Here is a 15,671-nt window from a genome sequence, read left to right as displayed (position 1 = left end):
TATATATATATATATATATATATATATATATATATTAGTGAAACAGCTTATCAAATGCAGATTTATTGCTTTTCCCCATGGCCCATCTCTTCCTCTATGTTACCTGTGAATTGAGGGTTTGTTAAAAATTAATTTGAGAGTTTTGTTACCACAAACAAACCTGGTTATCACACTCTGTTACTTTACCCTGCTCCTGATCTTTCTAACATCTGTCCTTTCCTTTTCGCTTCACTCATACATTCATTTCAGATATATTTTCTTTTCATTGTTAACACTTAAATTCAGGGGTGATTGTGTTGGGGTTTTCATGTCTGTGTTCATACAGTAACTTTAAAAAAGTCTCCTTAATCTTAAAAAAAAATAAAACTACAGATTTTCCAAAAATAGTCTCGATCATACATTTTTGTAAACTGCTCACTCTGTACACTATTTCTTCCACATGTCTGTTCTCCCTTGCATCGTGCTATAAAGATTTTGGTTTCCTGCTTGGTTGACTCCCATTTTGAAAGTGCATTAAGGGGAAAACATATAAGCCTGGAACTGATTCCAAATATCAGCCTCAAACAAACCAATCACAGTCCTGACAGAGATCATCTGCAATAAACAAACTTTACACGTTTCATCTCCTATTGCTCACGTTTCATCTAATGCATTTTCACTGGCTGATGCTTTTTTTTTCTGGGGACAGACAGACATGTATTATACTCTGCATGCTTACTCATGTAACAAACATAAAAATGTACCTCAGCAGACATGAAATGCAGGAATGTAATGGCTCAAACAGGGTTCAGTGACTATCTAGATGTTATCACATAAACAACCTGCTCTTTAATTTGTTTTATTTTACACAATAAATTGTATTTTGGAAATATTATGCAAAGGCATTCCTTTCTGTGATAACTGCAGTTAAAAAAAGTACATCTCTCATACAGAGTACTGTGTATGTGGCTGTGCTGTGGAGTTAATTCATGAAAATGGCTGAAAGATGCATCTCCTCTTCCTAACTGCTGCCAAACAAGTTGCATTAGTCTTCATGCTCATCTATCTGTTATTAGCAGTATAATTCATAATCATCCAGACAGTGGGTGTAAGAGTTCATTAATTGCTTGTGGAAATTACTCTGGAAATGTTTCAACATCTGTAAAGACTGTCCTTTCTCAGTGTCACTGTGAAATAACGGCGATGACTCGCTTCCTGACCGCTGTAATCATACACACACCATCTGCAGTTGAAGGGACACAACGTTTTATGTGGCATGCAAAGAATCTCATATAAATGATTCAATAACAAACCAGTGGGTCATGCTGTTTCTATTACAGTCTTGCAAAAGAGTTACAAGGGTCTTCTGTTGAGACTCCTAAAATCTGACATGGTCAGAATATTTTGGACTACAGACAAACTGCTCAAGCTATTTCCCATTTAAATGCAATGGAAAAGTAAATCAAACCTATGTACAAACCTTACATTGCACATTGTTATTCAGCCTCAGACACCAAGAACTGGGCTATGACCTCGTCTTTCATTGCGTAGTATCAGGTACACCCCTACAATGAGGGTTGATGCCCCAGACACAACACTGCCACCTTTTATAAATGGTGCAGCTGCAGCTAGCAAAGTAATGCTGACATTACCAGAGTCCAGCTGTGTTCAGAATTAATCACTCCTGATGATTCCTCCACCCTTCAAGAGAAGATGTCCTCTTTTTCCAGTTCTGGTGAAGCAGGTCTAGAAACGTCAAAAAGAGGCTGCGGTGAGCCAGAACTGGATCTACTTGCTTTGAGGAGGTTAAGTGCTTCAGTGAGTTGCGACTCGAGGCTGGACACGCGTACATTCAAATTCTTTAGGTCGTCCTTCAGCTCCAGCTTGAGCTCCTGGAGTGAGGCCTGAAGGGTTTGCTCTGGAATGGGGTAGAAGGGATGCCTCGTCTCAGGAGGTTGGACTGGACTGCGGTCCTGAGGCGTCATACGGCAATCACCCACTTTGTCCAGACGCAGATCACTTTTGGTGATCCCACTGTCACATGAGTCAGTCTTCTTTAAAGACATTTGTGGTTCAAGCACCTTGGTCCGTTCAGGTAAAGTCTCCATTGATTCGGCTTTGGACACTTGATTCCAGTTGTCGGCTTTAGCCATGGACTCCTTGAAGCGGCCCCAGCCTTTGGCTTTGATCGGTTCGGCAGCTCGGCCTCCAACCAGAGATATTGGAGTTGGCACCTGCAACTTGGACTTCTCGGCGAGAGTGCTGCTGGGGGGTGTTGAAGATGACGGTGTGGAAGATGAAGGTGTTGCAGGGCTCTCGGTTACAGTTATAATGCTGGTGGTTGTAATGGCCGTGTTAGCCAGGGGGACGTCCACGTACATGGGGCCTTTTTCAATGTCCTGTTCATCAAGCTCTGGTTTGTCAGACCCTAAACGAGCCTCTTTCTGCTGTCGAAAACGCTGGAAGAGTTTCCGTACTGGGTGATCTGGAGGCAGGTTGAGAGGCGCTTCATTTTTACGTCTCTGTCTCTCCTCCTCCTCTCGTTTGACATCACTGATTTTTCGGAAGACAATCTAGAAGAGGATTTAGAGATAAATTAGTTTTTTATTTTTTTAAACAAAGAATTCACTGACAGCACACTTTAATACTTCCACACTTTGCAGTCCAGCTTAGCAGTGTGAATGAAAAATGAAATAAAGCTAAGTCAAAACCATTTTTGGTTGACTAAACAGGTGTGCTGACTTTTGGAGATTGCACAGCTTGTGTGAGCACCTTGTTTCAAAATGTGCATGCTTCTTAAATGCCACATCAAAGAGGCAATCCCCATGAAACAGGGAAAGTTCACATCTTGCCTCTGGCTTCAGCTGGTGACGACTCTTTGTGGACTTATTCACAGTTGCTAATGAATGGTTCCAATATTTGTGTCAACACTTTTATCCTCTGTATTTGCTGTTTGGTGCAACATGACGTCTGTACCTGGGTGACCAAAATGAAGAACTTCATTGTTTTTTTACTTAAAAGCCAGTTTGAGAATACTGATTAATAGTATCTGGCAAGAAAACAACAACTTTCAGGCTTGGCAATAACAGTGAAGTATTTTGGGAAGCAAACAGCTTGTCGGGTGCTAATGGGTGGTAGTGAAAAATTACTGGTAGCTTTAAGTTTGGCATCGTGTCCAATTCCACTTTATTGTCACCTACTTCTCTCTTGTTCTCAGGCTTGGAGCTAAAACGCAACAAGCTCAAAATCATCCATCATTTAAAGAGGTAAGACAAATTTCATTATTGTCCTTGGCCTCATTTCAACGCTGCTTTCACATCTCAAACCACTCAAATGTCGAACATGCCACGCGCTGCATTCCCCGAGTACAACCTCACAAACTGGGTGCAGCTTCTCATTCAGTCCATCTCTGAATTTCCCTGCTGTATACGTTCAGAAAGTATGGGACCCTGGTGAATAGTGACTGTAATACAGCAGATGAGATTGCCTCTTAATATGCAGGCAATTCAATCTCTCTTGCACTCTCTCGGGCAGGCTAGCCTTATTATGAATGAGGTAATGACTGCTAGCTACACTTGAGTTGTTGATCAAAGCTGTTCACTTCTGGATGAGGATTCTAGGAGTGGCTCTGATATACAGTGACTGTTTAATGTATTTTATGTTTGTATGAAGCCTCACATGTTGTTATATTAACTCTGTAACATGTATGAGATCTGTCAAAGTCTTGCGACAAACTAGCTGATGCTTTGACAAATGATTGCGTTACACGTCAAAGTGGCAGACCACTAAATCCAGTTGCTGAAGATGAAATTCCATTTAATTTTGCAGCAGTGTTACACAAATCAAGATGCCAACAAAAGGCTAAAATAAAACAATTATTTTGAATTATCACATGAAAAATGTCATGTAGAAGCTTTCTTATAACCTCATGGACTGATTTGCATGATCTTCAATGGTATTTTGTGGTGCAAGCACATGCTAAATCAACCTTTTAATTTCATGAAATGTAGTTGTTGGAGCTATTTGTTTATTTTTGTATTTCGCGGTTTGTGTAATTTAGGATTTGATGAGTAGTATTAGTAAGACTTATCCACATTTTTCTATTTTATTAGTGTAAGTTAGATTTGTGGGGCACACTTTATGTATTTTTGTTAGTAATTTGGTTAGTATGTTTTGTATATTTATTATCATTATTATTATTATTATTATTATTATTATTATTATTATTATTGCTATTATTATTATTATTATTATTATTATTATTATTATCATTATTATTATTATTATTATTATCATTATTATTATTATTATTATTAGTAGTAGTAGTAGTAGTATTATCATTGTTGTTGCTATTATTATTATTATTTTTATTATTATTATTATTATTTGTTTGATAATGATAACTGGGCACGTGAGGTTATTTAAGCAGGTAGGTGGCGAAGGTGAGCACGCACCAGGGTGGGCATATGTTTTTTACCAGTGCAAGAGAGGCAGCAAGAACCACGTTCTTTGTTCTTTTGTTTGCTTGCTCGCAACAAAAAAGTAACCATTGGAAACCACAATACCTTCGCATGGCCATTGGACTTCTTTTGCCTGGGTAAATCACATCACTACAGTGCATTAGTGATCATTTAATCAAGTTGAAAGTTTGATATTTCGATTTTTCTCTGATGTTTTTTTTTTTTTGTAAGACGTCGTAATGGTCACTACAGTAAAAGTTACAGATATAGCACTGGGGAACTGTAACTTTAGTGTATTTTTCCTTTATTAGACAAAGTATTCTTCAGCCAGTGTAATAAAACAGAGCCAGAAGCTAGAGATAGAGATAGAAATGCAGTCTTTGTTTCTGGAATCAAACACAGTTTTTTTAATAAAATTTACGGTGTCAATGTCTAAGCAACTTAGTATTTTAACAAACTACAAATTAACATCCAGCATAACTTTAGCATTCTAGTCTCCCACGTAGAGCTCCATTACAACATTTCCTACGCCACATTAAATTCATTCACCTGGTGAAACAGACCGACTTTGCTATGAAAAGACAGGGTATGCAGGGTTTTTGGTGTCTTAGACTGCATACGTCCATCAAAATCATAATAAAAAATGACAGTACATCTTTTTAAAATATTCTAGGCAGTTTCCCACCATGAAGGAGCAGCCACAGTGAGCTGTCAGATGAGCTGCAGGCGACAGGCTGCACACCAATGACTCCTCAAAAAGGTAACCAAATTTACTGTAACCTGCTGCGTGGAAAAACTCACACTGAGTCCAACAGCTTGGAGCAGCTTAAAAGGTATGATTATTATGGGCAAACTTCTTTATAAAACAACACTCTTGTTTGGTTGCAGCATACTGTGAAATGCCTAAGTTGTTTTCATTTACAGTGCGTTTAGGTCACAGATGCTGCTTCAAAAGTGCCCGCTGTAACATTAGATCTCTAGCAATATCGCTGTAGCTGTGGGAAGAGTCTTAGAGAAGTGAAGGTATCCAGGTCAAACCCATAACACTAACACATGAACTGTATTAAGCTTAGCTGAAAGGCCATAAAATAGTCATTTGTGGCCAGGTTTAGTGTTATTTGTCGAATCTCGATGTTTACTTACTCTTTTTCGTAAGTTGTAGGTTAGCAGAAGATTTCTTGAGAAGTGGTTTGAGAATGCCGTGTAGAATTCCAGCACCTTCTGCAGGGCGTCTCGCTTAATGACGTGAAGATCGCAGTAGGTCAGAGCTCGGACATTGGCGCAGGCTTGAGCTAGAGTCACTTCTTTCCAGAAAACATCACCAAATACATCCCCTTTACCTGTGGAGAGACAGGGCAGTGTCAAAACCAGCTGTCGGTTAAGGCTATCTACTGGATATTTTCCAATATTTTGGGGTGTTTTTTTTACCTACTTATAAATAACAAAAATTACCCTCAATTATTAACCCTCTCATAGAGTTGACCCACTTAATAAAATGCCTCAATAATATCTCACGGCTGTGTTTTGAGTAAAATGTTGAGAAAATGCAGGAGTAAGACAGGAGTGTGCTACTGGATACTTTGGCAACCTTAAATAAGTTAGAAATATATGTTAAAAGACACAATGTCATATTTTAGGAACATATGTTAGCAACCAGGCTAACCTTACGTTAGCAACCAGGCTAACCTTAACAAAAGACAAGAAAATAGGGAGTTATTTCAAAACAAATTATTATATTGCGAGCTAATTTTGTATCACCAAGCTATTTTTGCTGTTAAATTAGCTATATGATAGCTTTCAAGCTAAAGAATATGTTAGCTAGGAAGATATAGTCAGCTATTTTCTGAAGGTACACTCACAGGTTATCAACTTTGTTTTAATTTGATAAATAACCCAAAACTCATGTTAAACAACCCTTTATCTAACCACTTATCTAACCATTTAAACAAATGTCATACCGCATCTGTCTGACATTAGCATAGCATTTTATCCCCTCACTCACTATCACAGAGCGCGATGTCAGAAGGAAAGGGACGCATAAAAACTTGGTAGTAAAATAAATTTCTTGACGTACCAAGACATCTTGTAAAATAATTAAAAAAACCTTCTGCCTCAGAGTACAACACAAAATACTCAGTTTGTTTTTAACTGACTGAAAATATCTGATTCTATTCAACCGTGGGATAAAAAGCTCAAACATATGTTTCACTAAAGCAACAATGAAAACACTATAACGAGCAATAACATCGTCAGCATCAAATAGCACCAGCCTGAAATGATACGTTAGTTCACTTAACGTGTTTCCATTCCCAGGTGCTATTAGGTTAATGAGAATTTGATTCATAGGATAACTTGTTTATCACTTTGGGCTCCATTACAGTTCCCATCTGGGCTAGTGGTATTAGCCTGACAAAACATTGATTGTTGCAAAGAGGCACCAATAGCAGGTTATTGATGAGAAACAGCCTTAGCAGTGTCACCAGTGCAGCCAGAGCTTGTCATGTATTATTCACTTAATCAATCATTAGGTGAATTAGAGGAGGGAGTTTAAAGAGAAAAACTCTTTTGGGATTTAAGCGATTTAAGCAGGCCAGTGTGAGCAAAGGAAAGATCTATTTTATTGTATCTTGGGTTGTTAAGATGCAGCCTCCTTTGTGAAAACACACCAAAGTGAAGCAGCAAAAGGAACCTGGGCTTACTAATAAGGGAACGTCAGGGTAATTGGCACTTGATTAGATGAGATATGACCTAAATTCAACTACTTATTTATTCATTTATTTATCTATCTATCTGCTTATTTGTTTGTGTATGAGGTTTTATTTTACTAGTACAGGTCTGGCGCGTGTGTGATAATAAACTGATTGGAGTAATTAAAAGATAATAAACCTGCTGAAACTCTCAGCTCATTTAAATCCAGGTTAAGGACTCACATTTTTACGGCTGCCTTTCATGAAAGCATTTAAACAAATCATTTAAATGTTTTTTTTTTTAACTGTACAACTCTGCACTGTGAGTTGTTCTTGGGAACAAACTTCTTTTTTTTGCCTTTTTTTGTTTTATATTTTCTGCTTTTTAATTGATTTTATTTTTTTCTTTTAAAATGTTTTTCTGATTTGTATCTCAGTAAAGCACTCTGAATTGCTAAAATGTGTTATGTAAATAAACTTGCCTTGCTTTGCCAATGTATTGACATGTTTAGCTTGAGGATGATTTGGCAAAAGATTGCTAGTTTAAGCATCCAAGACTAGTAGATAAATTCACACTTTCGCTCAGTATTCGGTCACCGCCAAGTCCTGAAGAAATCCCTGGGCTCTTTAGCTGCTAAATGCAAATTTCTAGTTCTGGTTTCCTGCTGGTCAGGTTTATTTTCTTACTTTCCTTGGAACAGCTGTGTTGTGTAGTGAAAAAGGAGGCTACCGGTCAATGTTCAATGATTTTTGTCAGCACACAAAAACGGTCGTAGCTTCCTGTTGCTTTTGTTGTATTGTTGGTGTAGCAGATAAAAACAGGACTTTAAGGTCCTATAATATGCAAAAGTCACTTTATAAAGTCGTTTAGTGAAATTTGTGGGTCTTTGGCTTTCCTCCCAGCCCACAAAATGTAACATTTAATGACAAAACCTGTACTTACTAGTGCTTGTGAATGTAAAATCCTGACCTAAAACGAGCTGTTTGGATTTTGGGGATTTGCTGACGTCAGCGATTCCATTTTTTGACCAATCAGGAGCAAGTCTGACCTGATTGGTCCACCGGAGCAAATACCCCTGAACCCCCTCCCTGCCCACTCCCCACCCCGTTGCTGGAGAGAAATCTCTCTAGCAGCTGGGTGGAGAGTGCCAAAGTTGAAGAGCCATCGCTGCTCTGTTTTTGGCTGTAAACAGCCACATAGTTTCATGCACAAGCTTCCCATCTCGGAAGAAGACAAGACTAAGTGGCTAGGGTTCATTTATCAAGGAAATGTGCCAGCTACACTCAGTAAAACTGTGCATGTGTGTGCTAGTCACTTCACGGTCGACTGCTTTTCTTTGTTGTTGTACTTTGGACAGTACAACAGAGGGCTAGCGAATAGACTGGTCCTAAATCGAGGCGCATGACCAACCATCCACCAACAAACCTCGGACCCTGGAAATGTGAGTATTTTAAATGCTGTGAGCTGTGGAGCAGATGTAAGAGTTTTTACTCAGTGGCCCCCCTGTCTCTGTGTTAGCTTCAGGATGCTATCTTTAGCTGCGGTTAGCCTGTTGTTTTAGCCTGTAATGTTACGGTAAATGAGCTTCTCTGTTTTCTAAACATTCTGCACTCACAGCTTGTGGAGCCGCTTTCAGTGACGCTGAAGAGCGGGACGGTATCAGCGGTGGCTCATTTACCTATGAAGGTCACGCCCACTAAATCAGAGCTTTCTGAACAGAGGGGCTATGAGAGCCTGGAAACAATGCTGCTGTGCTTGATTTATTGGCTTTTTGGACCAAAACATGTTACTACCATTTCATGAATACATCAATGATCCATATTAAACTGCAGAAAAGGAGCAGAATATGGGACCTTTAAGAATATTTCTATAAAAACATGTATGGGTGCTGTTTTGGAACTGGTTTCGTTTTCTCCTTGTCTCCATTTGTTTTTTAAATCCTTGCTTCTCTTTTTGCAAATCTGTCTGTGACTTGATAATGCTTCAGTGAAGCAAGAGGCTCTAAAAAACAAACTGCTCTTGTAAATATTGATGTTGTTTTCCTTTGACTGAAACTAACATGAAGTTGAAGAGGCCAGACAATATCCAAAATGTTAGCCGGAGGGTTGTGTATCTGTGACAAACAATATCCTTGTCTAAGTTCATGAGTCAGCAGACAGCAATCCCCCCATCAGCAGCTTTCACTGCAGTCAAAAAGTGAAAAGTGAAAAGTGCTGGCATCGACAGACGCAAAAGGAGGATTTTAACAACACTTGTTCAACACCACTGGAGGCAAATATGACTAAAACATTGTTTTTGTTGTCATCATTGCCACTCTACCTAAAATACTGTATAACAAGAAAGGCATTGTATCCGCACATCCTTATTTCTGTTTAAGGCCATTTTTTGAGATTCAGAAAGTTCAGACAATACCGTTTAAAAACACACCAGCAGATTTGGGACAGCTCTTTTGACTGGGGGAATGACAAGCTTTGATGCCTCTATCATGAAATAAAAATAAGTAAAGACTCCATTATTAATTATGATAAAATGCTAACGCTGACATTTTGCAAAGTTTTTCAAAGGGTCAAAAAGTTACTGAGCCCATGTTGGTTACACTGCCAAAAGATGCATTTAAGATTCAGTCAAAGTAAAACTTCATCAACTCTGTAAATTGAGCAACTTCAAAACTAGCTCTGAGACCTTTGAGACAGAGACATTGGCATGCACATGGACATAAATGACTGGAAAGCATGGCAAGCATAAAGTCATTATTATTAATGGCTGAGCTGAGTCTTCATGTTCCTGAATATCAAACAGGGCATTGACTACAGACTAAACGACTAAACGTAAGAATATAGCTGGCACAGATTTTGGATTGCTATAATTTGCCATGTGTCTAAATTTCAAACATTGATATGTTTCTAAAATAAAAGATCTATGATCTATTTTTCAGTAGCAGCATAAATTTATTCCTCCTCTACTACGGTCATGATCAGGGGTGGCCAACCAGTCCGAGACCAAGAGCCACAAAAATTACCACGATACAACAAAGAGCCACATCCTACACATGGTCTGACAAACGCACTTCCTGTCACACATAAACAAAATGACATAAAGTAAAAATCAATACACTTCCAATTTCAAAGCTAAATTTACTGTGTCTGTGTCTTGAAATTCGTACTTGAAGCCATGTCAAAGACAAATTTCTGTTTTTACTGCAGAAGACACAAAGTTCTATCTATCTATCTATCTATCTATCTATCTATCTATCTATCTATCTATCTATCTATCTATCTATCTATCTATCTATCTATGAGCACATGAGTGATTGAGAGAACATATAGAGAAGAGAAACTGAAACTTAAGGATCAGTCTCATTACCTAAGTATTGATCAATACTAATCCCACCGTTGGCATCAATATATCAATATTTAAGATTTATCAGCACACCACTACTCATAACAATTTACTTATAAATATTTCTTTGTGAATGGATTGAAGAGCTGCACACTGAAAGGCAAAGAGCCACATGCGTCTCCCGAGCCATAGGTTGGCCACCCCTGGTCATGGTCATTTCCTAGCACATATCCACACTTGTGCTGCACCTTTTTTAAGTATAAATACAAAAGGTTTGTCTTGAAAGCAGAAAAAATCATAGAAATGACTTTTTAAAAATGTTTTTAAATCCACATTCATTTGCATTCTACCTCAAGTTTAAGACAGTCAAACCTCCCAGGGTTTGAAAATTAAGGTACCTAACTCACCTAAAATTGCCACCACCTCGTCGTCCTGAATAACCTCCAGTGAACCTGACACGACAAAACAGAGACTGTCCACACTTTCACCCGCGTGGTAAATCAGGTCACCAGGGGCGCAGTGGATGGTCTGAAACTCCATGGCGAGCGCTCTGAGGCACCCATCACTGGCCAGACGAAAGGCCGGGTGTTCCTTGAAAACTTTCCGGTTGAGATGGACACAAATGTCTGCTCTCATGTCCTTTGGACAAATCTGCAGCACCTGTAAAGACACAAGTGGGGGTTGGAGCTCTGTCATTATATTGTCGTAGATGCAATCTACTGTAGTCATGATAATATGTTAACCATCCAACAATCCCTCCATGATCTTTATGATTATTATATGCTTTTGGAGAATTTTTGCAAAAATGGTTGTGAACTGCTTAACAGTCTAGAGAGCAAAATACAGATAGCATTTTTTTTGTTTGTTTTTTGATAAAAGTTTTTTTTTAAATAATAATTCATCATTGTCCACTCAAATAGAAATCTGCCCTAAATGTGTTTTTGGTTCTTATATCATTTTGAGTGCTTATTTAACAGGATAGTGCTGGGGCTTCAAAACATGATGCAGAACTCATCTCTTTGTTGGTATCCTGTCATCAAATAATCAACCTCCTTTCTCTGCCATGAACAGATTTACAAGAGCTCTACTTTTCTTGAGCTTTGGGAGAAAAAGCACCACAAGTCTACTGATCTACAGCATTTACTACAACACAGTATAATCTAGGTTTAGTGCTGGAGTTTTATATTGTGACATGGAAGCTTCTGGTAGCTCACAGTCCTGCATCCTTTCTGCTGAGTGTCAGCGAGTGCCAGCATGTTGTTCAAGTGCACCTAATCAACAGGATGCCAGGCCATTGCAGGACTCTGCCTTTAAAACAAATCTCTTTGAAGATGAATGTCAAGCGGTGAGGGATTATGTGCCATTTTTAGACCCTTTAGTGTTGCCTGAAGCCAGACGAATAAATAATACATAGATGCAGTGTAAGCGTAACATATAAAGAGGCCACAGTCAGTAAATAAGTACATTTTAACAATTAGGATGCACAAGTTTTCTTTTCCATATCTTATTCCAAGTTCTGCTTCTGATTTGAGCAGCAATAATAAAATCTTTCACATAATTGGATTTTGGACAGCTGGATTAAATGGGATGCAGTGATATGAATTCTTTCTGGCTTCATATCAGTCAAAGTGGCACCAGTTCAATCTGTCGGCTGCAGCAGCTGAAATTGCTTAATTTCCACACACTCAAATCATTTTAGCATCACCCGAATTCAGTGGGACGGCAGGGGGTGACTCTCTATTATTGTGCCATAAATGCAAAAAACACTGTCTGCTTTTGATTATAGGCAGCTCAATTTTCCAAAAGACTAAACCTTAGGTTGTTTTTTTTTTTTTTTTTTAGAAACAAATTAACAGAGAAAAATGACTCTTATGTAATGTGGCATCAAGGGAGAATTAAAAACATGGGTTGCACTTAAGGGGGAGAGAATAGAGGGGTTGGGTGTATCCTTAGAGATGGAACTGAAATCCAGCCCCCTTTTGCTCCAACAGATTTTCAACCTACAACCTTTTTCTGCCAATCACAACCGTTTAACTAAGTGAGCAGATTTAATGATGTAACACTCCAGACAAGTGATGTGAGGCGTTTTCCCCTGCAGCAATGACCCCTACCTGAAGTGTGATGTTCTACTGAACTTGCTACGATGTGAGAACTTCCTTATTAAAAGTGTCCCAAGGTATTACTGTCGACAGTAATTGAGAATGCCCCTTGGAAATAAAATCATATCTTCTTCGACACTAATTCACATTGATGTACTGGAGCAAAATGAAAGCTGAAGTGAAATGCCGCATTCTTGCTTCATATTGGGTTTAAGCTTTCTGTGGGTGCCAGACAGGATTGTGGATGGGCTAGTTTAGCACCTCAACCTTTCTGCTTTGGAAAAAAAAAGCTGCTATACCACATGAAGAATATAATTTTGTTGAAATATATATCATATAATTATCATATAAAGGTCTAACTCCAAAAGCTGAAAGCAAACCAGGAGGTCTCTATCCTCTTTTCAATGGAGGATGAAGCATTCATGAATTCCAATAAGACTGACAAATTTTTCATATTTTTTAGACCACAGGACAGACCACAGTTGCTGACATTTCCCACTCATAATTATGTTTTTTTCTCTTTATTTAGGATAGTTTTACCCTGCTTTTACATATGTAAAACAGTCCAGCCTACCTTTTCAGTATCTATGCCCCGTGACATAGACCAGGTGGAGGCAATGTAGTCCATGACTCGCTCACTCAAGCCCTTGGGCACCTGGTAGAGCTTCAGAAAGTCGCGGACGCTGTTCAGCATCTCATGGTAACGATTCGTGTTGGCATACATCTGCTGGAAAATTGTTGTCACGTTACCAAAGATGGTAGCGTAAAGGAGGGCTGTGGAAATAAATAAAAAGGAGATTGGTTAGGGATGGAGCTGTGGAAGGCAAAATGTCAAGTATCCAGATTAAGGTCTCAAAGTATCTGACTTAATGTTTTCTGAATTAAAACTTATTGGTAGTTTTTAGACGTTTTTTTGAAGATCAACAACGGATGCCAGACCTATTGGCTGGTTTGAATAGATATTTACTAGGGCTGTCATTTTAACGCCTTAATTAGATTAATTAATCACACCGCAAATTAACGCATTATAAAAGTTAACGCAGATTCATCTGGATCCCAAACCCGTGGGGCGTTCAAAGACGCACTTATTTTTAAATGTCTGGCATTTACAAACCGTGTGTCCTACTTGGAAAAAGAGGCGTTCTCGTCAGATTTTCAAAATTCCGACGGTCCCTGAATGTATCACACGTGACGTCAGCAACATGCTTTAAACCGGAGGGAGGGAAGCATGCCTACGGCACCTTTAAGAGCTGCTTTACAATAGTTTAAGTCTCCAATGCTTCGTGGACATGGACAAAAGTTATCAGAAAACTTTGAACTCAGGCTTTAAATCTTCTCAAATTTGATTGTCAAAACCCCCAAAGTCTCCAAGCAGGTTAACGCAGACATAAAAATCTTGAGCATGTAATTCATAAAGCCATAAAATCTCAAACAGAGGGTGTAAACTGGAAACAAAATTCAAGGATTAGCATAGAAAAAGACAAACTGACCCCTCAATAAATTCCTTAAGACATAAAAATTGCATGGCAGTTTCCCCTTTGACACTAGAAGGCTAGATACTTTTCTGATTCACGTAATGTAGTGAGCCAAATTAGCTTTTATATTATCTTATATTGATATTACAGCTAATCAAGAAATAAAACGTTGATCCTCATTATGACCTATAAATAAGATCAACAAATCTCTCCCCAGAAGGAAAAACTACAACAGGCGCTTTGCACTGTGTGTGATCATCCATCTTCATCCAGTAACATTCAGCTTAATAATTGAGTCTTGTCTTGGGCGATATGACATAAAGAAAAAGGAAAAGACAGGGTATAGCCGTGCATATCTGAGGTGGGTGAACTGGTGCAACAGCTGGCGGGCGTGTGGATCAAAGCCATCACATGTCTGCTCAGTGTGTGTAGTGTTCTCTTGGCAATGGAGTCCTAATTAGCCCTGCTAGAAGGGACGAAGGGGGAACATGCCAGCCACACATTGCAATTATCCTCAGAAGATGACAGTAACCTGAGCGTGCATGAGTTTGTTTGTGTGGTTGTTTATTTCATAGCACACAATCAAAGTGTAGCAAAGTGCACAAGGGATAATGCTAATTAAAAGTGCTCGTAACTCCTCAAGGGATAACTGCATCCTCTCATCACTGACGTTCATTCGTTACGCCATGTTTTCAAGTATTCCAGTGCGGTATGATGCTTACCTCAACACAAAGGATATGCTCTTGTTTGTACCTAACTGTCTTTGCCCCCAGATCACCAAGTTCTCGCATAAAGAAAGGGTTTAAAGAAGTTTGAGGCTGTTCGAGTGAAGATGTTTTGACAGTCGCCTCCTTTCAATGATGCCAAAGTTTTGGATTGCAATGCTTCCTCCTCCAATGAGCCGAAAAACGCTGCAACAAAGGAAACTCAATCGTTCCCCCGTGGAACGGCCCTTCGCCTTCTTCCCAACGTTGCTCTTTTCTTGCTGACGTACACAACTTGGTTGCAACGTTCCCCAGCATCTAACAGCTGGCTTGTTTGACGGTAGTTAAAAGACAGTAGTCAGAAACACAAGCCCCAGGCCGGCAGTTGCTATAGAAACAGGACATATGTATAATGCCCCCCCTCCCCAAATCCCTCGTCACACTGTGATCTTCTACTGCCAGCTCTGATCCAGTGCTGGTGGTAAAAATAGCACAGTATCAGGGCATTCATATTTCATAGAGAACAGCCGTGGACTACAGTAGATTGCATCTACAACAAGCCTCCTGAGGCTGCCTGCTTTTTTGGATATTTATGCTTTAAGATGATTTCAATCTCACAATGAAAAATTTAGACAAGTCTGCAGATGAGTTCTGTGAGTTCCCTTGAGAGTAAACTCATAAAACTGAACATTCAAAGAAGGTAAAAAGAGAGGGGGACAATCACAAGTTGCCACAGGGTTGAGATTGTAGTAGAAGAAGAAAAAAAGTACAACAGAGGTGAGGAGTGATTGCAGAGGGATCACAGGGAGTGCTGTACTAAATTGATCTGGCAGTGTCAGTTATTGCTTCGAGGTGTTGCTCCGTGCATGCAGTCACACATAATGGCACGGCGCTGTATGGCATATTATGAGCCACACATGCTGGAGA

General features: G+C 39.1%; 1 protein-coding gene across 2 annotated transcripts in view; it reads right to left on the bottom strand.

Moving 5' to 3' along the window:
- Window positions 1-62: 62 nt before the first annotated feature.
- The window catches only part of kcnh1a (potassium voltage-gated channel, subfamily H (eag-related), member 1a), a 41,021-nt gene continuing 25,412 nt past the window's right edge, over window positions 63-15,671 (bottom strand). For both annotated transcript variants that reach the window (XM_074676625.1, XM_074676626.1), the window contains 4 exons: window positions 13,140-13,339; window positions 10,874-11,126; window positions 5,583-5,779; window positions 63-2,552 (listed from right to left, as the gene is read on the bottom strand). In XM_074676625.1, the coding sequence (XP_074532726.1) occupies window positions 1,683-2,552; window positions 5,583-5,779; window positions 10,874-11,126; window positions 13,140-13,339 (1,520 nt within the window). In that variant the 3' untranslated portion in view covers window positions 63-1,682. The remainder of the gene's footprint in view (window positions 2,553-5,582; window positions 5,780-10,873; window positions 11,127-13,139; window positions 13,340-15,671) is intronic.

Source organism: Halichoeres trimaculatus, unplaced genomic scaffold (genome assembly GCF_033239565.1).
Source record: "Halichoeres trimaculatus isolate MK-OKI-2021-1 unplaced genomic scaffold, fHalTri1.1 fHalTri1_scaffold_8, whole genome shotgun sequence".
In the NCBI taxonomy this organism is placed as follows: Eukaryota; Metazoa; Chordata; class Actinopteri; order Labriformes; family Labridae; genus Halichoeres; species Halichoeres trimaculatus.
This window is presented reverse-complemented; position numbering and strand designations above follow the sequence as displayed.